General features: G+C 49.1%; 10 protein-coding genes across 10 annotated transcripts; 2 read left to right on the plus strand and 8 right to left on the minus strand.

Annotated features, from left to right (window-relative positions):
• Positions 1-703: 703 nt before the first annotated feature.
• On the plus strand, positions 704-1,781 carry BDV27DRAFT_140868 (carbohydrate esterase family 5 protein; the record flags this gene model as incomplete). The annotated part of the gene is made up of 3 exons (XM_032069739.1): positions 704-809; positions 1,188-1,363; positions 1,431-1,781. The coding sequence occupies 3 exons, from the start codon at positions 704-706 to the stop codon at positions 1,779-1,781; spliced, it is 633 nt and encodes a 210-aa protein (XP_031933050.1).
• Positions 1,782-2,014: 233 nt separating this feature from the next.
• BDV27DRAFT_171696 (FAD-binding oxidoreductase) lies at positions 2,015-3,908 on the minus strand (the record flags this gene model as incomplete). The annotated part of the gene is made up of 5 exons (XM_032075665.1): positions 3,432-3,908; positions 3,277-3,380; positions 2,868-3,213; positions 2,577-2,812; positions 2,015-2,519 (listed from the first exon to the last, which is right to left on the minus strand). Exons 1-5 carry the CDS (start codon positions 3,720-3,722, stop codon positions 2,015-2,017), a joined length of 1,482 nt encoding a protein of 493 aa, XP_031933051.1. The 5' UTR covers positions 3,723-3,908.
• Positions 3,909-4,481: 573 nt separating this feature from the next.
• On the minus strand, positions 4,482-6,062 carry BDV27DRAFT_140870 (uncharacterized protein; the record flags this gene model as incomplete). The annotated part of the gene is made up of 6 exons (XM_032069740.1): positions 4,482-4,873; positions 4,936-5,003; positions 5,056-5,130; positions 5,203-5,501; positions 5,557-5,627; positions 5,873-6,062. The coding sequence occupies 6 exons, from the start codon at positions 6,060-6,062 to the stop codon at positions 4,482-4,484; spliced, it is 1,095 nt and encodes a 364-aa protein (XP_031933052.1).
• A 2,912-nt stretch (positions 6,063-8,974) lies between these two features.
• On the minus strand, positions 8,975-10,629 carry BDV27DRAFT_171698 (major facilitator superfamily domain-containing protein; the record flags this gene model as incomplete). Its single annotated transcript, XM_032075666.1, has 4 exons — positions 8,975-9,217; positions 9,294-9,669; positions 9,726-10,462; positions 10,516-10,629. 4 exons carry the CDS (start codon positions 10,627-10,629, stop codon positions 8,975-8,977), a joined length of 1,470 nt encoding a protein of 489 aa, XP_031933053.1.
• Positions 10,630-12,012: 1,383 nt separating this feature from the next.
• Positions 12,013-13,360, plus strand: BDV27DRAFT_140872 (S-adenosyl-L-methionine-dependent methyltransferase; the record flags this gene model as incomplete). The annotated part of the gene is made up of 4 exons (XM_032069741.1): positions 12,013-12,183; positions 12,236-12,365; positions 12,427-12,553; positions 12,601-13,360. The coding sequence occupies 4 exons, from the start codon at positions 12,013-12,015 to the stop codon at positions 13,358-13,360; spliced, it is 1,188 nt and encodes a 395-aa protein (XP_031933054.1).
• A 40-nt stretch (positions 13,361-13,400) lies between these two features.
• BDV27DRAFT_171701 (Zn(II)2Cys6 transcription factor domain-containing protein) lies at positions 13,401-15,496 on the minus strand. Its single transcript, XM_032075667.1, has 2 exons — positions 15,154-15,496; positions 13,401-15,092 (listed from the first exon to the last, which is right to left on the minus strand). Exons 1-2 carry the CDS (start codon positions 15,231-15,233, stop codon positions 13,664-13,666), a joined length of 1,509 nt encoding a protein of 502 aa, XP_031933055.1. The 5' UTR covers positions 15,234-15,496; the 3' UTR covers positions 13,401-13,663.
• A 947-nt stretch (positions 15,497-16,443) lies between these two features.
• On the minus strand, positions 16,444-17,948 carry BDV27DRAFT_152632 (T6SS phospholipase effector Tle1-like catalytic domain-containing protein; the record flags this gene model as incomplete). The annotated part of the gene is made up of 3 exons (XM_032071604.1): positions 16,444-17,669; positions 17,722-17,736; positions 17,789-17,948. The coding sequence occupies 3 exons, from the start codon at positions 17,946-17,948 to the stop codon at positions 16,444-16,446; spliced, it is 1,401 nt and encodes a 466-aa protein (XP_031933056.1).
• Positions 17,949-19,745: 1,797 nt separating this feature from the next.
• Positions 19,746-20,686, minus strand: BDV27DRAFT_120151 (GFA family protein). The gene is made up of 4 exons (XM_032065032.1): positions 20,589-20,686; positions 20,469-20,515; positions 20,322-20,385; positions 19,746-20,231 (listed from the first exon to the last, which is right to left on the minus strand). The coding sequence occupies exons 1-4, from the start codon at positions 20,638-20,640 to the stop codon at positions 19,981-19,983; spliced, it is 414 nt and encodes a 137-aa protein (XP_031933057.1). The 5' UTR covers positions 20,641-20,686; the 3' UTR covers positions 19,746-19,980.
• Positions 20,687-21,378: 692 nt separating this feature from the next.
• Positions 21,379-22,408, minus strand: BDV27DRAFT_120152 (class I SAM-dependent DNA methyltransferase). Its single transcript, XM_032065033.1, has one exon. It carries the CDS (start codon positions 22,330-22,332, stop codon positions 21,568-21,570), a length of 765 nt encoding a protein of 254 aa, XP_031933058.1. The 5' UTR covers positions 22,333-22,408; the 3' UTR covers positions 21,379-21,567.
• Positions 22,409-22,559: 151 nt separating this feature from the next.
• Positions 22,560-23,926, minus strand: BDV27DRAFT_104695 (uncharacterized protein). Its single transcript, XM_032064354.1, has 2 exons — positions 23,627-23,926; positions 22,560-23,569 (listed from the first exon to the last, which is right to left on the minus strand). The coding sequence occupies exons 1-2, from the start codon at positions 23,846-23,848 to the stop codon at positions 22,694-22,696; spliced, it is 1,098 nt and encodes a 365-aa protein (XP_031933059.1). The 5' UTR covers positions 23,849-23,926; the 3' UTR covers positions 22,560-22,693.
• Between the last annotated feature and the right edge of the window lie 280 nt (positions 23,927-24,206).

Genomic DNA, 24,206 nt, shown 5'->3' on the forward strand with positions numbered 1-24,206 from the left:
GCACTCTGAGACAAACTTGCAAGGCTCCTTCGAATTTAGCGTGAGATTGATCGGCCGATAACCACGCACCGTTCATCCTTCCAGGAACTGTTCCCTGATTCACGCACCACTAACATTGTTCTTGGTATGGTTCGAGTTAGATCGGCATTCTGGATTCGGTAGAAAAATCCCGAGCAGTCTCTCCTATGCATAGCATACACACAATGCGAATTGTGCGAGCAATGCCGCACTGATTCATGATTTAAGTATGTAGAATGCTAAAATACTCCAGCCAGAATTTAAGTAAATTCAGTGGCAGATATCATCGGGGAATTGACCGTTGAACGCGCAGTGCGTCTCGAACGTCCCTGGGGTACTAGGTTAAAAACAGTTTAATACTAACAACGACCGATGCCAAAACCCTCAGGAAGGATGAAACCGGACCCACTGTCTTAACCATAGATCCTCCCCCGAATACGGAGGAGCACTATACCCATGTAGCCAAGGCATCAAAACCTTATCCCTGTCGCGATGCTGGGATAGTATGGGAAAAGGGGTATAAAAACCCTCATCCTCGTCCGCATCTTCAGGAATTTGTCTCGTCCATCCCAGCGGATCCAATCCATTCTTTCTCTACCGTTCATTCCCATCGACCGTCATTCGTTATCAGAGCTGTGCTCTTGTCATTCTTTGAATCATCAATCTCCTCCGAAACAAAGCAAAGATGAAGGCTATCGCGGCCCTCGCTCTCGTTGGCGGTGCTCTCGCTGCCCCGACCAAGACGGTTGAAAGCCGTCAGCTCCCAGGAATGGGCTCCCTCCCCGGCCTCGGTAGCTCCTCCGGTTCTTCCACAGACAGCGGCTTGGGTAGTCTCGCTTCTCTGTTCCCTGGTCTGGGCAGCTCCGGCGGCAGCCTCCCCGGCCTGGGTTCTTCCTCTGGCAGCAGCCTCCCGGGACTCGGTGGCTCCTCCACCGGCAGCGGACTTGGAAGTCTCGCCTCTCTCATCCCGGGACTCGGTGGCTCTTCCACCAGCAATGGTCTCGGCAGCCTTTCCTCCCTTATCCCCGGTCTCGGCGGCTCTTCTTCATCCGGCAGCGGTATCCCCGGCCTTGGATCCAGCACTGGTAACATTCCCGACCTGAGCAGTTTGCTAGGCGGTTCTTCTTCTGGTGGCTTACCCGGATTAACTAAACGTGCTTCGATTACAGAGAACGGAGTGACTCAGAACTCCGGCTGTCAGGAGCTGACCTTTATTTTCGCCCGCGGAACAAGTGAAATGGGAAACATGGGATCGGTCGTTGGACCCCCCGTCGCCAATCAGCTGGCCTCTTTGACCGGAAACAAGGTCACCGTGCAGGGTGTTGATTACCCTGCCGATGCTGCTGTATGTCATACTTTCTCCCAATATTTCAAAATAATCAAGCCAGACAGATACTCACGGAGAAAAACAGGGAAATGCCATGATGGGCGCATCGGGTGGACCTAAGATGGCCGAGCTCATCCAGCAGGCCAAGAAGCAGTGCCCGAACACCAAGATCGTTCTGGGTGGATACTCCCAGGGAGCTATGGTCGTGCACAACGCTGCCAGCAAGGTCGGCGCCGATGCCATCTCCGGTGCTGTTTTGTTCGGTGACCCGTTCAAGACACAGGGTGTTGGCCAGCTCGCCTCCTCTAAGGTGAAGGAGTACTGTGCTTCTGGGGACCCCGTTTGCCAGAACGGTATGAACTTCATGGCTCACCTGTCTTATGGTTCCAATGCCCAGGAGGCCGCTCAGTTCTTGGTCCAAGCGGCTGGCCTGTAGGGTTCGAGCTAAGGGTCTTGTGTCACTCATTATGATTTCACTCTTATATGTGAGGGATGAATGGATCGGAGCGCTGGACGCTGGTTTTACGATGAGTGGCAGGCAAATAAGTCTCTTGGAGAATCTAATACATCTGTGAATGAAACATCAATGAATATTATTGTATGTATATTAAAGGACCTTGTAAGGACACCGGGCTTGACTATATACTATACTGTACAAGAAGAAATTGATTAATAGATCTTGAAGCCGCCCGGCATCAAAGTCTGGAAGACCTGGTTGGGGTCGTATTTCTTGGCAATGGTCTGCAACTTGGAGACGTTCTCCTCGCCGTATCCGGGGAAGATGGACTGGAATCCGGCAGCATCACCCATGTAGTTGAATGCGTCATAAAGGCCGGCCTTCTGGGTGGCATTGTTGATCGCATAGGTGGTTTCCTCCACCCACTGAGCGACGATGTCGTCGTAGCTGGAGCCAATCCATTCGACAACCTCGGCATAGCAGAGGTAGATCTTGGATGAGTCCAGTCCGAGAGCATTGCCACCCTTCTCCTCCGAGGCCTTCATCCAGTCGGCACCAATGGGCTGCCAGTCCAGCTGGATGGTGGAGATGTTGGCGGCGGGGATCTGGTCATAAAGCTTGGGTAAGTGCTCGAAGAAAGTGGTGTTGATGATGGTGATGCCCTGAAGCAGCTCGGCGTAGGTGGTACCGACGACAGTGCCAGCAACAAACACGTCGCTAAATAACGTCAGTCACTGAACTACTTTTTGGACAACTACAGGTGTTTAAACGTACTTGATGTGAGGGATGACCATGGCTCCAGTCTCGGCAGCGAACTCCGACAAGGTCTTGAAGTCCAGGGTGCTGCTCACGGCGGGGATATCGGTGAAGGGCTTGAAGATCTCGGGATAGCTGGTATCCTCACTATCGTAGAAGAGGATGACCGAAGCCAAGAGGTCGTCACCGGGAACCAGCGCCGGCACAATGTGAGTCTTGGGGTCCGAGATATTGGATGCATAGGTAGCCGCAGCCTACGCGTCGTTAGAACAATATCTAGCAGTCTGGAATGCTGCGAACGTAACATACCTCTAGGAATTGGTCTACATATTCCGAGGACACAGTGTGGGTACCAGCCCAGACCTTGGGCGACTTGATAGTCTCCAAATCAAAGCGAGTGACCAGACCGAAGTTGCTGCTGCCTCCCTTCAGGGCCCAGAACAGATCGGAATAATTGGTCTTGTTGGCTTGCACGATGGAACCGTCGGCCAGGACGATCTCGTAGTTGACGACGGTGTTGCAAGACCAGCCAACCTGGTTACCATAGAAGTTGACACCACCGGCCAAAAGCAATCCGGGGACACCGACGGGGCCCAGACGGCCACCCGCCGCGGCGAGGCCATAATCGGCGAGATAAGCGTAGACGTCCTCCCATCTAGACTCACGCAATTAGTCTTAGATAAAGTTTTCCCCCTCACTATGAATAGGGCATTCTCACCTGTGAGATGGGCCGACCGACACGATCGACTGATCGCTGGACAATTCCAGAGTGGTCAGGTTGGACATAACAATGAGCACACCATTGTCGATATTGTTTGAACCCTAGAATGGATTAGAACTGCCATATTTATGCCGGAAAGATTTCCCACGTACCCGAATACCCATATGACCGCCGCCGCGCACTGCGAACTGGGCGTTGGCATCGACCAGTGCCTTCACTCCTTCGCCCAATTGAGCGCTCGATTGCGGGCGGAAAACACATCCGGGGCTCATGATTTCCGTGTTGGACCAGAAATTCTGCGCTTCATACTCGTAAACAGCGCTGTCCGGGTAGAAGAGGGCACTGTTGACCTGTCCCTTGAGGGCGCTGCAACCGCCGGAAACCGAAGAGGCCTCAGCCAAGAGAGAACCCGCCAGGGGCAGAATAATAGAACCGACGCGCATGGTGACAGGAAAGAGCTCTGCTCAGTTGATCGAACTGAACTGTAGTTCCGGTCGGGGGAAGCGAAGGATTAAAAAGGCCGGTTCAATATCGAGCCAAGGTGGATACATGATTCAGGGAGCCGTCGGCTGGAGAAATGACCGTTACTGGAGACTCCGTCCGGACCGAGTCATGACGCACCGCGCAATTCAGGGAGGAATGAGCAGTTAGAAGGTAGAAGGGAGAACATTCTTCATGGTGGAGAACATCGGCAGTGCCCATGTGCGCGTTCCTGAGATTGCCAAAGGGCGCCGTTCGGTCCAAACCCATAAAAGACGCACTTATGCGGAGATTATTGGTGGACTGGGCCAATGATAATCGGCATTATCATCGGCGGAAGGGCCTACTGCAGTTAGTCTGGGAGATTAGTTGATATTAGCAGATCTCTAGCAGCATTTCTACCTGCTCTAGCAACCAAACTAGTAAAGTTCGCTGAGAGGCCCACTCAAGCTCAGGTTCCGAGGTTCGAAATTCAGTAGTCGATTTTTTCTAGTATTTCTAATAAATTATAAACAATGCACATCCGAATTTGTTGTTTGTTCTTTGCCGCCGATTAATAATGCATGGTCGCTTCGTAGTCGTTTTTGTCGTCCCAACACCGATGAAGTTATACAACGTTGCCACCCACCAACTCCTGAACGCGACGCTATAAAAAAAAAAAAAATGCTGAGTAGGTATTAAATTCCATGAAAACATTAGGAAAAATTAAAGAAAGTAGAAAATTACCTCCGGGCACTTGAGTTCTCCACGTCGAACTCAACCGTCCGGACAATGCCAATGCCATCGACGCTCTTCGCAGGCATTTCTGGATATTGTAAGATATGTTCTTCGCTCCCATTGTCAGCCGCTGGCATAACTGTCGTCGTCGTCGTGTGGGTCGAATATTGGTTACTGCGAGCATTCGAAAAATCGGGTACGTTGGCGCGAGGAACGGAGCCCAGTGGAAGGCCGTACTTGCGAGACGACGAGTCATATTTGTAACCATTCCCATATGATAGACCCAGAAGATGAGGAAAGTAACGACGAACGAAGGGGCGCACGGCTGTAATGCAACCACCGGTGATTCCAAGGTTTAACTCGATCGTACACCACATCAGGGCGTCTGTCGTGCTCCCTACAGGGCGAAACGTGTTAGCGAGAGAAATATCCATGGCTGGTCCGTCTGGAGACACTTACAGGTGAGATCGGGGCTTTTGAGAAGAGTGTATAATGTTGATAATCGGATACAACTGACGACGCCAACACTACAATACTGTGAGTGATATTCTTCATGCCATTGATATTGCGATCACTCACAAGCATCCCATTGCTAAGATGCAGCTGACCGCGATCTTCTGGCGTGTTGGCATCTGCAATCGACGTAACCAGGGGCTGTCGGGGGAAACAGTATGTTAGCATTCGTTACAAAGAGACTGTAACTGATAGCGAGCGAGCGAGACTCACATGGGCACAATCACCGTCGCGAAATCTGTAAATATTCCCAATCCAGCATTGGCGAAATAGAACACCGGCCGGTTCATACAGGTACCGGCTTTGGTGGGATACCACGCTTTATCAACGGGGGTACAACTGAGAACATTGGCCAGGACACTGGCCACGCTGTATCCGGCTGCGATGAAAACGATCGCCCAAACGGCGCGGTGGAAATTGCGACTAGGGAAGATGCGCATATAGAAGACAAGAACGGAAACTTTAGTAAAACCAGTCCCGGCGCAGTAAAGGATGGCGGCAATGACGTTTAGCTTGAGAGGCTGTTAGTGTGCGACTGGTGTGTATGCCGGAGATGATCAATCGTACTTTCATAAACCATGGTGACAGATATTCGGCCGGGACGTCCCACATGTGTCTTCCCAGACCCCAATTTAACACTATTTGCGACTGTCAACCACCCTATTCTAACCATGTCTTCATTGACGGTGGGGGAGTCTTACTCTCCAAAGTGACTCCGGTCATGGCGGCGGATAGAAGCTGCAAAGAGCGAAAGAGGTCGCATTAGTGGGTTTGTTACGATGACGGTTGAACCGCAATGATACTAACGTACCAGAGCCATGATCATAAGATCTGGTCTTTCTGTTAGTAGATGTGAAGCTATCAGTGTCAACGAGAGACTCACAGTCATCCCAGCGAAAACTGCGCACGATAAACAACCGTGTCCATGTCCGGATCAGCAGCGCAATAGTTGCGATTGGTAGAAAGACGCAATTGACGACAAGGAATTTCGTCCCAATGTATGGGGGGTCAATGAAGTTGGATGTCTTTCCTGCCGGCGGCGACATCGCCGGTATTATTGTGCTGTCCGCCATGTTTGTTTTACCAGTCTCTATCGGAGAGACTCGCAATGAGTATCCTTCATATGGACGATCTTGACGGACTCTTTACAATACGATGAGAAAGGAAAGGGCGGTTACGGATAAGATCTTGCTGAATTCATGGGTAAAATTAAGGAAGCAAAGAGATTACATTATTGCAGATGGGCGCCTATGGTTACCTTTATTCATCCTTGGCCCGTACTAGGTTATTGGCTTCTGCAGACTAAAGATAACTTTTTAATATAGCATACGCTTAGACTGCAGTCCGAGACCATGTGTCTGGGTCTCGTAAAACTTTGATTAGTATTCAATGACGTCTAAGACTGCTGTCTGGGGAAGCTTTTAGGTGAAATGATAAGTCCATTCGTGAGCAGTATACTTTTTCGAGAAATCTTCTCCTCCCCGACACTTTCCAGATCTTCACGCCATGGTACACAAGTGGTTGAATCGTCGTACCTGTGAGCAAGGGCCAATCTGACATCCATCACAGGGGGTGTCCGGAATTCAGAATTCGACTTTTAGCAACTGGACATTCACATTGTGTCACCCACAAGGTGGATCCAAAGGTACTTGAATTCTTGGAACGGGGCTGAGGCGAGGGGTGAAAAGCGCGGGAAGTGGAGGGTCAGGCAAACAATAGGACTGGCCGTATAGCCGGGTCAATACCTTTACTGTACTCCGTCTACTGCACAGGTGGCGTCGCCTGTCGATATCTCAAATCTGGATAGTCTCGTATCCTAGCGGATTTGATCGACACACACTATCGTGTTACGACAGGGATCATGGAAGCCACCTGGCTGGATATCCAAATCTTGGGCTTCCTTCGAGTCTTCGACGACCTTACACGTTCTCTTAGCTAAACCTAATCTCTATTCATGACAGACTCGACGCGTGGGTCGGAGATTCTTCGACCGTGTCTGAGCCAGCGATTCGGTGGTACCCCGGAAAGATGCGTATGCCTTCCCTATACATTTAGCCACGAGTGCCTGTCCTTAAGCGGAATTGCAGTCTCAACTCCGGACATGCCCGAATAGATTGGTCTCCAGAATCCCCTCCCTCTATCAGTGACATTATTCCTTCTTGGGCTTAAGGCTACACAAGTATTGCCGAGGCCAATGCCGTGTCTTAGAACGTAGAAGATAGCAAATCTGCCGATTAGAAGAGAGTCCCGTTTTGAGAATACCTGCCAAAACGAGTCACGAGTATTGGTCCTAGTGTAATGGCGCGCATGAACATGCGAGGGTGGTGGGTTTTGTCCCCTCTTTGCTAGACTTGGCCTTCATTGACCACTATGGCACTATGGTCACTTGGCATCCCGGGCTGCTGCACCAGCCTGACCGGTAATCCCCCTTACTTCAACAGTTGCCACAAGTTGTACAGTATTTACGGGGTCGAGATGATCTCGCACAAGCGGAAAAAAACACGGGGAAATCATTAGTCGGAGACCCGAGCGTGACAGTCTCAGCCCTGGTTCCATTCACGTCGGCAAATCTTAAGAAACATGGTTTGCATTAATTTTATTTTTGCCACCGTTTCCTCAACTCCTGTCGATCAAGCTGTCTTTCCCAAAAGGATCTTCAGATAGGAAATTTCACTTGTTATAAGGAGTGGATCTTGGAGCCAACCCAGAGATTGGGGACCGGAAAAACTTCCTATGGCTCGGTTAAACATTTCATTAGCCCTCAAAGATCCACATCGTGTGCACGAAGACGCCACATCACTTGCACTATTAGACAATTAATCTGTTATGCTTTTCACTAGTCTTTTTGCAAAAAGCTGGAAGTTAAGCGAGGGGATGCAGAATTCTTGAAATGGATATTTGCTGCCATACTTGAGCCATCTCAGCACCCTCACGCGAGTTTTTTTTTTTTTTTTTCTGGGGAGGGGGGATATATCGCATAGCATAGGGTCTCTACCTGAGTGGCATATTCAACTATTGACAGGATAGATGTGACCAGCAATTTATTGTAAATCTAGTCATATTTCCTAGCGTCTAAAGCGGCTGCTAGCTGAATAACTACGTACCTGTATGCCGGTACACACTAAAATGGCGCGACAAAACAAAAGTCTTGTCTTCAGGAAAGTTTCTGAAGAAAATAAATTAAAGCCCCCTTCAATCAGCGACTGACAGCCATTAGCCGGTAAACCCGGCGCCGAGCAATGCCGAAGCCAAACTGGCTGCAGAACTTCTTAAGTTCTTAGCAAGATATAGACTTCACGCAATGTTGGTAGCGTGGCGTCTAGGCCACTATCCGACATTTGTGTAATTTACTAGGCCAGGTAAATAACCATGGATTGCAGTGCAGCTGTATTGGACCAGTCAGCCATGGTGTTAACTGCTATGGAATTATTTTCCGCGCCGGCTTCGCCACTGAATATGCTAGGAGGTTCGTATCCGCAGTTCTCTACTCCGTATGCTTCGATGCTTCGATGCTTCAATGCTTCTACCAATTTACTGGATCAGGAACGTCTTGAAAGGCCAATGTTCACTAATCTTTGCTTGTGCGGGGGTGCAACGTATTGCACAATCACTTGTGTCCTTCTTTATGGTTCTGCCTAGAATTCAGGACGCCGGATTCCGTCGGCCATGGTTGGTTTCATTTTGATGGAACCCCTGTCAAGAGAGCTTATTAGTGCTACATTACACTGTCTCCACGAGGACCTAAACTTTCGTGTTGCCTAGTCAGATCCCCACATTTGCACCGTGTCCGCTTGATAACATCTGTGATTACGGAGTGCTATTTGTCCTGTTCTTGATTTGATACTCAGTAAATATGGGGCATGTCATTCTCATGTCTGAACCAAAATATGCATTGTCCTCATTTACATACACAGCAGAGAAAGTTAAGAGAGCAAAGGTTATGAAATGCGACCCCCGTAACTCCACGCCAAGTCGTCTATATATTTCATGACTCGACCTGATCCTGGAATCGCTTCATCGGTCCATACCGAGATGTCACAGCCCGTAACCGTTTACCCCAGATAAAAAGAGGAATAGCGAGTAAGATACTAGCGACCTGAATGGCCATCATCTCCCCAAAGACAGGGGCGGGACCCTGACGCTGAATCCAGTCGGCCGCATAAAGGGACAGCAGCATACCGATGGTATTGCGCACAGTAAAGATAACGACCAAAGCTTCGCCGGTAATCTGTTCAACATTAGTCCCGTGGGTCATTTTAACTAAAGCTATGAGCTAAGCAATTGGGGGGAGAGGGCACACAGACCGGCCTGTAACAATCTAGGGAGTAAGTCACTGCCACGTTGGAAATGGCCGCTACGCCAAATGCCTGCATGGCGTATCCGAACGCCGCTCCGATCCAATGGGTTTGATGCGCGATGCAAAGACCGAAGATCAAAATTCCGCTTGGACCAATGACGCCAGGGATTACGATGGCGGGGAGTCGATACTCCGGTAGACGCGGCCCTCCTTGTCGGTTTGTATAGCGAGTGGAGATAATGTCGATCAATCGCCCACCCAGCCAGAAGGCTAGCACGGAGCCGATGAATCCGGATAGGGAGAGAAGCCCCAAGCTTCCTGCGGGCCAGTTGTAGGGGGGTGCGGTGAATGTACGCGAGGCAGTTAATTGGACGACGATGTTCCTATCGATTTCAGTGAGAAAAGCGATAGATGTGCATTGGTCATGCAGAGGCCATACCATCCGACCGAGATACCAATGGCGAACGCTGCCCAGAGCAGCTGCGGATATGCTACATTGCACACAATATCTGACACTGTTCGAAAGAATGACGCATCCGGGTTATATCCCACTGTCAGGGACATCCACTGCCACGTCTTGCGCTTCGGGGCGAACGCGTTCTTTTGAAGATACGTGGTCTCGCGGACAGTAAAAATGGCAATAACAAATGTCGCGGCCGTGGCGATGGCTAGAAAATAACACATCCATCGCCAGTCCTCTTCCTGAACCAGATATGCGTTGATCAAGGGGCCGATAAAAAGTCCTGCGGTGAGGGCCAAATGGAAGAACATCAGATAATGACCCCGATCCTGCGGTGGTATCATGTCTGACACGACCGCTGGCACCGTCGCGTCTGCGGCAGCAGAGGCAAACCCCGATAAGATCCGCGAAGCCAGCAGTTCCCCATAGCTCGATGCGCGAGAAGACCAGACGTTCATCATAGCGAGAGATAGCATAGACAATAAGTAGACCGGTCGCTTGCCGACGACGCGCATCAGTGGTACCCAGAAGACATTTCCCAAGCCTAGCAGGAAGACGTTAAAGCATACTAGCTCGCCAGCTTGGGTCTGCGAAACGTGGAATTCCTTGATAACTGCTTGAGTCGCGACCGTGAAGTTACTCCCGTTTACGTTGCCGAGGAAGGTGTAGAAGCAGACGGTAAGATATGTGCATAATTTCGCTGCTGTGGACCAGTTCTGCGATTATCGACGTTAGCTCGGTAACCCAAACTCACAGTTTCTTTGCTAACCTGGGGATGATTCGGATCAACATTCGGCTCTTTCATGTCAAGAGAACCTGTAACTCCCCGTTCATCTGCAACAGTCTCGAGATGGCTGATGGACTCCTTGATTGACTCCGACATACTGCGTACTGGGCGAGTCGGATCCACTTCCAAGACAAGCAAAAACGAAGCGTCCGCATGGGCCGGCAGAGGGGCGGGTTTTTAAAAACCCCCGGCGGTGGATCGTCGCTGCACACCGGTCAACATAGTGATAGAGAAGGCGTTGAGGAGGGGCTTGAGAGCAGCAGAGGCCAACATTCTTCGGTAGTCATTGGACGATCGTGGACAATCCGGGGTAACCGGAAAAGCCGAGTCTGGGGACGCGGGTCTCCCGATAGTGATTATAACAGAACACATGGATAGATGTGGAGATTCTTTCGTCATTATATCTTATTTACCTGTGGCAGCTTTTGTCCATTTGCTGCTTAAAGACTGGAATGTCCACTTCTCCACACTTCCCTACATCACGCTTGCCACTCCGATAGTTCGAAACAAGTACTAATTCTTGACTTGTATATAACCTTGTAGACTATAGTAAAAGTGTAGAAGGAAAGACGAGTTGGCGATTTGATTGATCAGATATAAATCTGGTCTCAGCAAACTCTCGAAATACGTGATAGGTCTGAGAACAGCAGGGATATGCTCGTATAGTTTGCAGGTATTGTACTGGGTGTTATAATATATACTAAGTACTTTGAGAGGCATCTGCCGCCATTGAACCGTTCTTGATCGGCCTAGTAGATATGGGAAAAGTGACGTGACGAACATATTTCTAGTCATTTAAGAGCATGGAGAAGTTCGTGCTATACTAATTGAACTATATATAATTGCTTGTGGGGTTTGACGATTGATACTAGTAGCTGGGAGACTACGAACATCACTTGACCACACTGCTGAGTAAGAATTAGACTCTCTCTCATTAAAAAACGCACTCCCACAGGTTATATCTGTACACTCGGAATCGGAGTGATTGCTTATGGGAATACATTCATTGCCTCCAACTGCCAGGTAACTTGGTGATATGACCTCGGACCCGCAGATCATAACCACAGCCGTTGATTGGTCGAAACGTGTACAATATCGAGCTAAACCATATTCGGATATTGAGGGTTTTGCTGACGTTTTCGATTTCCAGGACTATAAACCTACTATATTTGAGTCTAGAACATGATAGGTGACTTCTTAATAACATTATAAGTCCGTGGGTCTAGATCCCACAGCGACAGAACAAACGTGAACTGTCATTCGTGGGTGCGTCTATACCATATCGTTCCCGGTACTTCGGTGTATTCCAGGATTCTTAGCCCGAAGTCCGGTGTTTACGGTCAATGTAAGGATATGGACCGAACTTGGTATAATATATAAAGGTAGTGTTAACCCAGCCTACCTCTGGTCTTTCTATTGTAGTACACACCTTTATCATCTCGAACATTTTCATATACATCTCTTTAAACACTCTCCACCATGGCAACCTCACTGTCGGATCTTACTTCCACCCTCAAGTCCGCGCTGGCAAATCTCCCATCCCCAGAGAACATCAAAGAAGAGGAGCGTATGCAGCTTCTCGGGGCAATCGGTCAGCTTCAGTCCGCATTAGAGACACCGGTCCAGATTATCCAAAAGTACTGTTTTGGGGTAAGAAGATGCCGAAGCTCCTGTGTAACTGAATACATGCTGACCCAAATAGCACTATGGAATTGCCGGAATCAGGGTTGCCCAGGGCATGGGAATCTTCGATGCTTTCGTCACATCCAACGGGGCCGAGATGACTTTCGCAGACCTTTCGTCAAAAACGAAAGGGGACGTGGAGCTTCTCAGTATGTGCCCTGCAGCACTGGAAAGGGTTATATCGAGAAACGGCACGCTTACACTGAGTAGAACGTATTATGCGATTCCTTTGCTCTCATGCCATCTTCAAGGAAACTAGCTCCGAAACATATCGGCCTTCACAGACAGCCATGCTGTTCGGAACTGGATCAGTGCCTGGTGATATGATCAAGCATTTGTAAGTCTAGTCGCCTTTCGCCATCAGCCTAATCCTAACGAAACTAGTCACACAAATATGCAAATGACCTCGAAACACTTTGAATATTTCGAAGCGAGGGGCTACAAGAATCCTTCGGATGCTTATGATGCTCCCTTTCAACTGGCCTATCACACGAACGAGCATTACTTCGACTGGATGAGCAAAAGACCTGAGATACAAAGTGTGTTCAACTCAGTAATGACGGAGTCCAAACGACACTACGGTGTTGAGTGGTTCGAGTTTTATCCAGTTCTGGACAAGCTACAGGTAACTCCAGAGCGAGTTGCCTTAGTTGATGTCGGTGGTGGTGTGGGACATGATATTACAGCACTCAAGGCACGGTTCCCACAATTGCCAGGCAAATACATTGTCGAGGACCTCCCTCAAGTCATTGACGATATTAAAGAGCCGCTCCCCGAAGGAATCAATGCTGTCAAGATCAATATGTTCGAGGGACAGCCGATTAAAGATGCCAAGGCTTACTACATGCGGACGGTCCTGCATGACTGGCCAGACAAGCCGGCGCTGGAAGTCCTGCGTCACATCCGCCAGGCGATGGCCAGCGACTCAATCCTCCTCATCAATGAGCATGTAATGCCCGAAGGTGCCAATGTTCCTGTACTATCCGCAACACTGGATCTCCATATGATGGAGGTCTTTTCCGCCCTCGAGCGAACGGAGAAGCAATGGATTGACCTGCTCGAGAGGGCGGAGTTCAAAGTTACCAAAGTTTGGAAGTCTGATGCGGGCTTTGACACTGCGGTATTTGAGGCTACTTTGGGATAATGGACTTGTTCAATGGGTAAGCGACAGAGGGTTTGTCATCTTTCGCTCTCCTCCGTTCGTGGTTTCCTCCGGTTATACAATGTATCGCGCCTAGTTATGGATAGAATCTTGATGACAATAGAATGCTAATATGTGCCCTGCATCGGGATATCTGCCCTCGGTGATATTATAGAAACATAGTATCACGGCCCTGCTTCTGCAAAGTATTGTTCCTCGTGAGAAGGTATCAGGAGTTCGAACTTGTTAATAACTATGAGTGCTCTCAGTCGAAAGGTATCAATCCCGGAGGACAGTGTTTGTGGTTCATGGTACATCCTGCAGAATTCTAGAAGCTTTAATCATCGACCAATGTGCAGCACGTTCTGTGGAACTTAGGGTGTCAAACAAGAAGCGAACCAATTCTACTTCGTTATCCCCAATTATGAGTGACAACTCATTCTTGTTCCCTTCCATGAGTTCTCGTTTGAGAGATTCCAAGGCCAATGAAGCAGCTATGTTGGAATTTATCAAGCCCTCGCAATGCGGCCAAGACTGGAGAGCTTTAATTGCTCGTAAGCGCACACGATAGTCGGGACATTTCGATGCCACGACATACAGTCCTGGGATGATGCCATTGTCCAACGTGGTTGTGGAACGCTCCGGAAATTTCGCCATCAGCGCTTCGTGAGCGGATAATAAGGACGCGTATTCAGTGGTCAAATATCCCGGAATCGGCCCGTGGAAAAAGCAGGTCTTGATACTCAAGATCTGAGCCAGGTAGTGCAATCGGATTATTTCCGCCCCTCGTTGTTCCTTCGGGCTGAGCGTGGCATATGACTGTTCGCAAAACAATTCGAATCGCTGCTTATGCTGAGCCAGAGAAGCAAGAAGGCTCTGTTGCGTGAAGTGCATTGAGTCATAGTTGAGTCTGATTTCCGTACTGGAACGCGCCCAACACTCAGAGAGGAATGGAATGCCTTTGGTTAATACGTGATTGAGTTCCCGTCGAGCCTCTTGCACATTGCGAGGTAATGACATTGTATCGCTGTATGACCACGCCTCTTCTCCCTCCTTGTTCAGATGCAAAAGTGGCCCATCCGTTCCGAAATGCGATGATTGTGCGTCCAACCGCACGAAGGCTTCGACCAAAGACTGGTCGATGGCTGATAAGCAGTTTGTGTAAGTCGCTGCCTCATTTAGAATTTGCAGGCCACTCCGGAGATGCCGCAAAGCTGTATTATACTGCCCCAGTAACAGCTCTGATAATGTGAACAGCAGACAGCATACTAGAGTTACCTCTTTGAACTGTGGATCATGAGATGCATGTCGTTTATTGAGAAGAGCATAGGATCGTGCAGACTGTTCGAGGGCGAATCGGTGTCGAGGGCGATATAGGTTGACTCCTGCCAGACGCATGTCATATTCCTCTGAGTCTTCTTGGACCGCACCGAGGACATTCACAGCATGATAGACCGCAGGCTCAGTGTGACTGAGTTGCCTTACAAGCTTTTGCCACAATGGTGAGTCGAAGAAGGAAATCAAACTGGAGATAGAGTGATGATGGAAGTAGGAAAAACATCTTTTCTCGTCCGAGTTCATGATCCAACACAGACGGTTTGCAATGTCAGGCAGATATACATCAGTTCGTTTATGAGGCAGCCGGCACATATCATATCCTTCGCATATGCGACCAGTCGACGTGCAGTTTTGGCAGACGCTACCGGGTGATTCGTCGCATTTGATATGACGAGCACTGTACCAGTGAGCTGTCAGAGCTGCCTCACTGCATCGAGATATGTTAATTGTATTCTTACCGGCAGGTGCGGCAGCCCGTCTTGGATCGCTTCTGCTGGGCTCTACGCCGTCTGGATACTGGCACCTCCACGGGAGCCATGGCAAATCTATAACAAGGTTCCAAAACTGTGACGAAGAAACACACAATCTGAACTGGGCCTGCGGGTAACTGACAGCGTCGCAGAATCAAAATTCAGAAAAAAAAAAGGAGAAGAGGAGGTGGAGAATAACAAGGGTGACCAAGAACAGAAGTGCTCCCTGACTATCAAGGTAACAAATGAATTTGATGAATAGCGCGCCTGAGAACCGCCACTAATACACTCATACCTCAACTAGGCAATATAACGCCCGCTCACAATTGTTGCGATACCATTCGAAGCCGTTATGGAAGAAGGATCGAAGCACCGAGGCTCGAGGGGGACGGTCGGGAATTTCCGAAAGAGCCTCAAAATCAAGCCTTTGGATGGACAGCAAGATCGAAGCATCGCCTTTTGGCCCCCACAATAGTGGCGTTCCAAAAATCCATTCGCCAGCCATGTTAAGGCGCAGATTGGTGGATGCTTTTTGGCCCCTTCTTACAATTTGTGGCTGAAAAAATCAGCTGACCACGGCAACCCCGGTATGTTTATTACGACGTAGGATCGGAGAGCCTGGGATTGGCTGTGCTGAATAGGGCTGGACATCCTCTGCACGCGCTCCTTCGTTGAAGTTTGTTGTTGCCTTGGGAGACCAATATTCCCATGTTGGTTATGATCAGCGAACACTGAAGATTAGGCCTCAAATGGTGTGATCGAGACATAAGCAGGCTGAAAGATCAGTGTACGCACATGTAACGTCAAACGGACGGAATACAACTGGTCAACGAGAGACACAAAAAGGCAGACAGTGGAGAATAGAGATTGCGTTATCTACTAGCTCAGATATACACAGAGACCTCAAGAGGGATCGGATGTTCTCATGCTAAATGACATCACCGACCTGACTGCATTGCCAACGCAATCCTCCGAATCTTTGGGATGGTCCAGCTAGGGTTGAATGAAGGAAGCTTGGTGTTTGCTAGATTGGAAATAACACGTATGGATAGCTGGAGAAAGGTTCAGCTCTACCATACCCCATAGCCTGAGTGATGTTAGAAGTAGGCTATATTCGTTTCTATGTGCAAATTTGCGGTACAGACTGTGCAAGTCGAGGAAGGGTGAAAAAGAGCAAGGTAGACATTGAAGCACGCTTAGAGTACAGTCAAAACAACGCTAAACAAAGTATACAACAGGATGGAAATAACAAAGAATGTACAATTACAGACAAGTATCTCATTCCCGATTCTTGGGCAATTTCACCCAGTATTCACAGAGCTTACCGTGCGCGATTCGTCTCCACTGTCCGAGCTCACGCTGCTCTTCGCCCTGCTCTTTCGCTGTGCCTTTATTTCCCATTCCAAGGTTGTAGGGTTTGTATTCAGGATCATAACGTAATCGGTGAAGTACACTGGAATGAATCTTGGCTGCTGGGGGCAGTGGCCTTCGCAAGCCACGGCCGTGCCATCGGGTCTCCGTGACCTCCCCGTCGGGTGAGACCTTTGGACGCTTGAAGGGCATATACTCCATCATGCGCCAGAAGAGAACCTCGAGCCCTCTCCCAAAATCGTAGCCAAGCGAGTCATGGATCTCGGCTTGTTCGGCAGCTTGAACAATGTCGCGATTGTAGTCATCCACTCTTGGATCGAAGCAATCATGCTTCTTGAGCTGGGTCGGGTCAAATGTGAGATCGGCCATGATGGCCTCCTGCACCATCCACATAAGGGGTATTTGGCTAGCCTTGGTCTTATGAGATGGCCATCCACCCCCCACATCACTGTGATCTCCAGCAAAGTATACCTCCTCAAAGTCCCCCTTTACCTCAGGATGAGGAATCCCGGAGATAGCAGCTTCCCCATTTGCAGCCCATGTGCTGACGTGATGGGTCCTTGCTTTTCTGCCCCCGATGGGTGGTGGATCGAATAGCACGGGCTGGAATTTGATTCTTTTTTCATCAATGCTGACCGCATGTCGCATGATCTTCGGGCTCGGCCGAAGTTCATTGTCCTTACTGACATCGCGGTTGAACTCGGCAACACTATTGACAGTATCGAAAAGTCCGAGAAAATGCACGAGTCCCGGGGGCCGACACATGGTTTCTCGACTGAGTCGCAAAGACGCTTCTGCGTCATCCCTTTCCTTGCCGGGATCCGCAAACTTGTATCGGAGGAACGCCTCCCAAACGAATGGAATGGTTTCTTCGTTATCGGCGGAGATAAGACCTGCATAATCTAACATCTCGTTCAGAAAGCGAGCTGTGTATGCTCCTCGGGAGAAGCCAAAGAGATAGATTCTGGATCCGGGGACCCATCGGCGGGCGAGGAAGCGATAGCCTGAGATAACGTGCTCGTTGAAAGATGTCGCCAGAGCTTGGTCGACAATCTTTTTGGTCGGAAGATTGGTGAAGGGCTGGTATGCTAGGCTTGCAAACGATCCGGCGGTAACGTCGGTTCCTATGCCAGCTATTATGTGTGAGACTGAGATTTGCAGGGAGTATTCAACATAGTCACATACGCTGATAGTAACAATCTACGCCGGTTAGTATATCATAAAGTAGTACTGCATCGTCAACATGACTCACATCTGTTTTCTTTGGTTCGATCAAGCATGCGAAAGATCTTGAGGATATTGGTCTCACTTCCATCTGCACGGAAGGTATTTCCGGTGCCATCGAAGCAGAGAACCAATTCCCGAGTGGGTGCAGTGTCGTCGCACCCGCATGGATCAATTTCTTTAGACATGACTCGGGTAGGTACTATACAGAAAGTTGTGTGATCGATCTAGGAGTGGTAGCAGCACGGATGCTCCATTATAAGGCTGTCATCCAGGGTCTGTGGAGACCCTTTGGTCGGCCGCCCGGATGATCGCCACACGGTCTGATGAGTTGGCGCGCCTTGAAATGCATGGCGGCGGCATCATGCATGGCTGAGTTTGCAGATCCACGCATCATCTCAATAGCCTCGCAGTAGCGCCTTGGGGGCACTGGCGGTGACATCGTACACCGCAACACGTTGCCAGGATCTGCAAGGCCATTTGTCGGGCAACCCAAGGGACAGTTGTGAATAGTCATTCATATTACGGACGCCTGAATCACAATATTAGAACTGCCATTCTGAGCGCGAGATACGCTACCACAAAGAGTATCATATAGCATGGCGGAGTAAGATAGGGTGGCTCAGGCAGGGGCAGAGGGCAACATTCAATTTTCCCTGTGCGCCTTAAACAGCTGACCAATATCCTGCACGAATTGCAAATTTATATAATAATAGAGTTGGGCTTACTAGCTGAGGGCTGCAGGGCGTGGCAGGCCCTACTACCGGGGGTCGTCAGCCCTGTTTGGCATCTGATGCGTCATTGGGTGTCCCTTTCACGGTGCCCGTCCTCCAAATTCTACTGATTTGTGGATTGGACTAAGGCATCCTATTGGGTGAGTCAACCATCAGCCCAGGTCGCTGTGTTTCTGAATGGTGTGGCTGGGTGATGTTCATTGGCTTGGATGATGTAAGATTACAGTGACAGAGCCTCGAATATGACATGTCGCACGCAAGTACTCCCTAAATTAATGCATACATTTACGAATATACCGACCTTTCCCAACACCCCAGCTTCTAGCCTGCTACGGTTCAAGAATGCGTCATTCCTGATTTTGCTGAGAACAGCCCGCAGATATCCACCGGCAAACGCGCTGAGCGTTTCGGTATGAGGATGCGCAGCCCCGGTACATTGAAGATACGACCAACGACTCTTCGGTCTGCGGATATATTGATTGGTGTTGTAGTGGTGTACAGCACTGCCACTATGGCTCTGATGCTTTACGAGTGAAGAGACTTCTCAAACCACAATCCTGAAGAAGATTCTTTTTTACTTCCGATCGGAACAGTTATGCCGAGCAATTGTAGCCTTAGCGTATTTGTCGTCGCTACTGGGTATAATATGTAAGGCGTGTATGATCCCGTCAGTATCCTCTCATGCAGTGGGATGTATGCATGTTATTGTGCTAGTGGACGCCCACAGCTAGGAGTTCTGGGCGCTCTACAAGTCCAATAATGTTGTGTTATGTCTTGATAACGAGTGAATAATTGTCTAATGGTGAGAGGATATTGTAACACGCTGCTTTACGCTTTAGGCACTAATGCCTCTGCAACATGTATGTGGTCATGCTTCATATGCAAGCGTATGTCTTAGGCTTGATACATGAGGCAAACCACAAGGCAACTATCAGGAAGAACGTCACATAATAGTACAAGTACAATAGGAAATATTCGTGCTTCTTAGAATGACATGCAATATCATGGCTCAAATATATGTTTTCAATGGTGGGCCACTTAAATGTAGCCACGAGCCATATCAATATATTAAGATTCGCATTTGGCGGAAGGATGATCAAGGTAGTGGAGAATCTAATCGCCAGGCTAGTAGGTCACGGTTCTAAACTTTCTCTCCCTTTTTACAACTAAATCCCTTGGTGCGGTGAGTCGTCTAATGAGTTACCGAGGTTTTTATCACTTCCAGAGTGATCTACATCTTCAGTAAATATTGTTGACTAACAGAATGTGGTATTCCATATGTGCTGTTAAACCCCTCCCTCAATGCATGGTATCTTCAACACCACAACCCCACCAACACCGTGCTTACTACTACATGCCATTATAAGATACACATGGCCACCAAATGTCCAAGTCATACTCATCCCAGCGGTCGTTATCATTATGTAGGAGTGCCTTGCAGTCACGTCCTAATCGCCCTGCTTCAGGGGAAGCTGCCTCAAACTAATCAGCCCAGAAGTGGCTCCTGCTTGGCGCCCTGCACAGCACAGAGATATGACGCCCGGTCTTTAGTATAGAACTCGACATCGACCTTGTTCCGCAAGTTCGCTTCGCCACCATCCAAAGTACCGGCCTTGATGACAGTCTTGTCGGCCATGAGATCTAATTCTGTGAACAGACTAGACCCACACTTGCTACAGAAGAAATGCCGGTTGTTTTTGCCCGAGGCTCCAGTGACGTCATAGAACGAGGGTTCTCCTGTAGCGATTCTCAGTCACGATGATCGAACATGAGCAGAAAGACCCATAAACATGTATGAGATACATCCAGGATGGGGTAGCTAGGTACCTTTTGTCACTTTGAAAGAATTCCGGGGAACGATCACGTTGGACGTGAATGCGCCACCGGTCCACTATATCTCACTGTTATTCCATGCTTCACGCACTTCGGTCGAGAGTGCAGAAGAATAGCTGAGATTGGAGACCTGGGACATACCTTCTGACAATCAACACAGTGGCACAAAGCTGTCACAAGAGGCTCGGCTGGATTGGGTATGATATTAGTAAAGACATCACGGTAACTAACTAGCGGGGTTAATATGTAATATGTACATACAGTCAGAGGCGTATGCAATTGCACCGCACATGCAGCTTCCTGCTAGGGTCATTATGTCGGTTGTTTGGGGTAGGAGATAAATGATAAATTCCGATCTAGATCGATATTGATGGGGGGATAGAGAAGAATCTTCTGTTTCTGACAGGCCAGCGGGGTGTATTTATGTTCTGTCTACCCTTGTACGACGTCGAACAGTATTACTTCTACCAAGCACCGGATATCTACGGCCAACTAGCAATCACCGAAGGAAATCCTCGGGTGGTTGAAAACTAAGTTATTTCGGCGTTTGCTTGACGTTGACCCCAAAGACCGGAAAGCCGCCCACTTGTTTTCTCTACTAGACTGTAGATAGGCTAACCGGGCTTGGTTAGCGTCTGACTTCCCCCCGACGGAAGGGCAGTTATAGTGCATAGCATGTCGACAATTTAGTGTAGGGTTCGAGGTCCTAGACCCCATATGTACATAATCATATCATTAGTTCTACAGTTTACCACGTAGCATTAGGGACAGTTGTGTCACACGTTGGCTTGGGTTGTCTATGAATGGAAGCAGTTGTGTTCCACCATACATCGATTCACGAATATTAATCGACAAGACCGAAGCACATACGGCGGACAAGCACAGACCTCTTTCGTCTCCACACTTCGGCGATTACAACTTGTGCGATGGCCGATAGTCATGAATGATCTGGCTCACCCCATACGAGAACTTGAACTTTGCTGTAGAGGCCTGAAATACTGCCCGGTGCTATCGACTACGAAATAAAACAAAGGGAACTAAGGGTCTTAGGCTTAGTTATGCATAAAATAAACTCGAGAACATTAAAGCATGCTGTCTTCGACCGGGCCCTGCAGGTGTATTGCATGGATTGTAGGATTATTTTCAACTCTACTATGGTACATGCTTTATAAATAGAAACAACTAAGTCACAACGTAGTTTGCCTCAGTTTGATGAGATCGGTAACTGACCGGGGCCATATCATGGACGCACTCCTTCGCACACGAGAAAGGGAAACTGCATCGTCTTCTTGCCACCATCTTGGCCTGCATTATCGTCCTCCCACCCCTCGATATCTTTATCGAGCTTCCATCCCACCCATACCTTGACTTGCTCGAAACCAACCTCCTTCAATAGGTCTTCGATCCACTGACGCGGAATGCCGTGCCGTTCCACACCCTCCAATTTAGACTTGGGGTGAAACTTGATCGCCTCGGGACCAAAGTCCTCAAAATCTGTCAGAGCTATTCTTCCCCCAGGCTTTAGGCAACCCAGGAGCATGTGGAGAAAAGGCCGAAGATCGGGAATATGATGTAGGACAAGATGCGACAAGGCCAGATCGAACTTTCTCCGACCTGCCGAGGGATGGTTTTCATCACTGGGGGGAAGAACAGGGTCCTCGGGGTCCTCTAGCAACTTGCAAATAGGCACAATATTTTGTGGAGAGCCAGGCTGCGTCGCCTTCGTCTTCAGCATTTCAATCATGCCCTCTGCCGTGTCAACGGCGACAATCTCGCGGACCAGGGGTGCTACCCGCAAGCTCAGTAAGCCTGTTCCACAGCCCACCTCGAGAACATCCAAGCCGGTTCCTGTAGTGGCTTGTTTCTCCCCCGACAGATTCTCGACGACGGGTCGGAGTGTCTCGTATGCGAGGCGAGTCGCCTCTTGGACGGAGGGGTTGTTATCCCAGTTCGCTGCTTCGGCATTGAATCTCTCATTGCCTGCAGTATTTGGTGCATTAGACATCTTGTATATGCTGTAACTTTTGTTATGTTCGTGAGAGGTGTGTTGGTGTTCGGGTTATCCGACGGCTGACGTTCGCCTGTATTTAATGATGATTTTTGGTCGTCGGCTCGGCTATCGAGAAAATGCGGGGTTGAATTTCTATTACTCACCTTGACGCTTGCCCAAGAAAACACTGATACTATTGTGAATAGAGTCATCTCTTACATGTCGGGGTTGAATTAATAGTTACCATTCTACCCTGTCAATGCGAGATAACTGATCCTAGATCCATACCAGTACTGGAATGACATGAGATAGTTTTGCCCGCCATTTCTACGTGAGGGTATCAGTCTCTTAGTATATGAGATGAATAATATCTAAATCACTGCTTCCTCAAGCACCGTTGGCCCCATAAGGCACGGCAGCGGGCACTTTCAAGTATGTTCTCCGTCGAGCCCATTACATGTTCAAACTCTGCTTCCTCGGGACCAGGCTCTTGACCATTGCCAATATCCACAGCACTTTTCACGCCAAACGACTGGGCCGGAAAATACTGATGAATAACCTCGGGCACAACCGAAATACATTTGAGTTGGCCCGCCTTACAAGCATGCATCATACTCACATCGAAGGCCTCGTCTTGCGCCCCGCCCAACAGTTCTACTACTTTTCGAGAGCCCTCTCGGGATAGGGCATATGCAAACGAACAGACGGGATTAACCGACCGGTATATGGCGCGTTGGCGATCCGGCAAACGGTCAATATACGGCTTTGCCCAGCCGAAATAGTCACTGTGTGGGCACGCAGTTGGGTCGTCATATAGAATCGTTTCGAACTGCTCTTCCCAGTACTCTCCGCAATGGCCGATCCAGAGGACCTCCCAGTCTCGACCGTAAGGTGCCGTATCCTGGTCAAGATCATCGACATGCGTTAGGTTGCGTACACTTTCCGCGATTTGCACCATCTGCGACCGGATTGACACGTCCCAGTCTACGTCGTCTTCGATGATAAGGACTGTGTCTAGGTTCGCTTGGATGGTGTGTTTTATTAAATCAAGATGTGCCAGCCAGGCGATACTTGCACCGTGGCTTGGGTGTTCGACATCGTCTGGCCCCAAGTGCTCGAAAGCATGAACAAGATTGGGATTGACCGGCGGCTGAGGTGGAATCTGGATATCCAACCCCGTAAGGCTTGCCGCGGCTAGTAATCCTCTTGTTCTCCAAGAAGGACCAGTGGAAAGTGTGAGGATGGATTGAAACTGTTTTGTTATTAACACGCTGTGACTGAAAGATGTCCATCGAGGTACTGTACTTACACCTAAGGTGCTGTTTCCAGCACTCTGTACGGGAGATTTAGGCGTAGTTGAGACCAGCTCATCTGGTGTTGGTGTCGGTGTCGCTGTCAATGTCGGGACTGGCAGCGAGATCGTCGAAGTCTCTCGGTCTCGAGATAGCAACATCCGCTGGGTATACCACAACAACAGCCCAAGACTCACGGCTGTTGCCAGAAGAAGCCACTGACGCGTCGCTAAGAACATTACTTGCTTTCTCAATCGTTCTAATTCACCAATGAGGAAAGATGGGCTCGAATGTAGCGCTTGAGTCGTGGAACGCAGTTTATTTCATTATTGGTAAAATTGACATTCTTTCAGCTTCCCAAATTCCTAGCGTATATTAGAGAACGAATTGTTCAGGGGCAACCTTGCGGCGCAGCCTTGTTGCATATTAGCGATATTGGTTGCAAGGGTTGGGACCAATAGAACGTCACGGCTTGGCGCTTGTTGGCGCCCTGCTACCTTCAAGTACGACGGTTCGGAAGTGACTCTAGGGGGAGTCTAGGCACTAAGGCGTGAGATATGATCCATGGTAATGTATTCTCTGATATGCCTTATATGG

This window comes from Aspergillus caelatus (genome assembly GCF_009193585.1).
Source record: "Aspergillus caelatus strain CBS 763.97 unplaced genomic scaffold BDV27scaffold_7, whole genome shotgun sequence".
NCBI lineage: Eukaryota > Fungi > Ascomycota > Eurotiomycetes > Eurotiales > Aspergillaceae > Aspergillus > Aspergillus caelatus.

Bases quoted from the DNA above. Each gene is read 5' to 3' on its own strand.
- BDV27DRAFT_120152 (XM_032065033.1), bottom strand. From the start codon at position 22,332: ATGTCTAATGCACCAAATACTGCAGGCAATGAGAGATTCAATGCCGAA.
- BDV27DRAFT_171701 (XM_032075667.1), bottom strand. From the start codon at position 15,233: ATGGCTCCCGTGGAGGTGCCAGTATCCAGACGGCGTAGAGCCCAGCAG. The intron at 15,093-15,153 runs GTAAGAATACAA...TCACTGGTACAG, and splicing joins ACGGGCTGCCGCACCTGCCG to TGCTCGTCATATCAAATGCG.
- BDV27DRAFT_120151 (XM_032065032.1), bottom strand. From the start codon at position 20,640: ATGACCCTAGCAGGAAGCTGCATGTGCGGTGCAATTGCATACGCCTCT. The intron at 20,386-20,468 runs GTATGTCCCAGG...AGTGAGATATAG, and splicing joins ACTGTGTTGATTGTCAGAAG to TGGACCGGTGGCGCATTCAC. The intron at 20,232-20,321 runs GTACCTAGCTAC...GAATCGCTACAG, and splicing joins TTCTTTCAAAGTGACAAAAG to GAGAACCCTCGTTCTATGAC.
- BDV27DRAFT_104695 (XM_032064354.1), bottom strand. From the start codon at position 23,848: ATGTTCTTAGCGACGCGTCAGTGGCTTCTTCTGGCAACAGCCGTGAGT. The intron at 23,570-23,626 runs GTAAGTACAGTA...ATAACAAAACAG, and splicing joins CTGGAAACAGCACCTTAGGT to TTTCAATCCATCCTCACACT.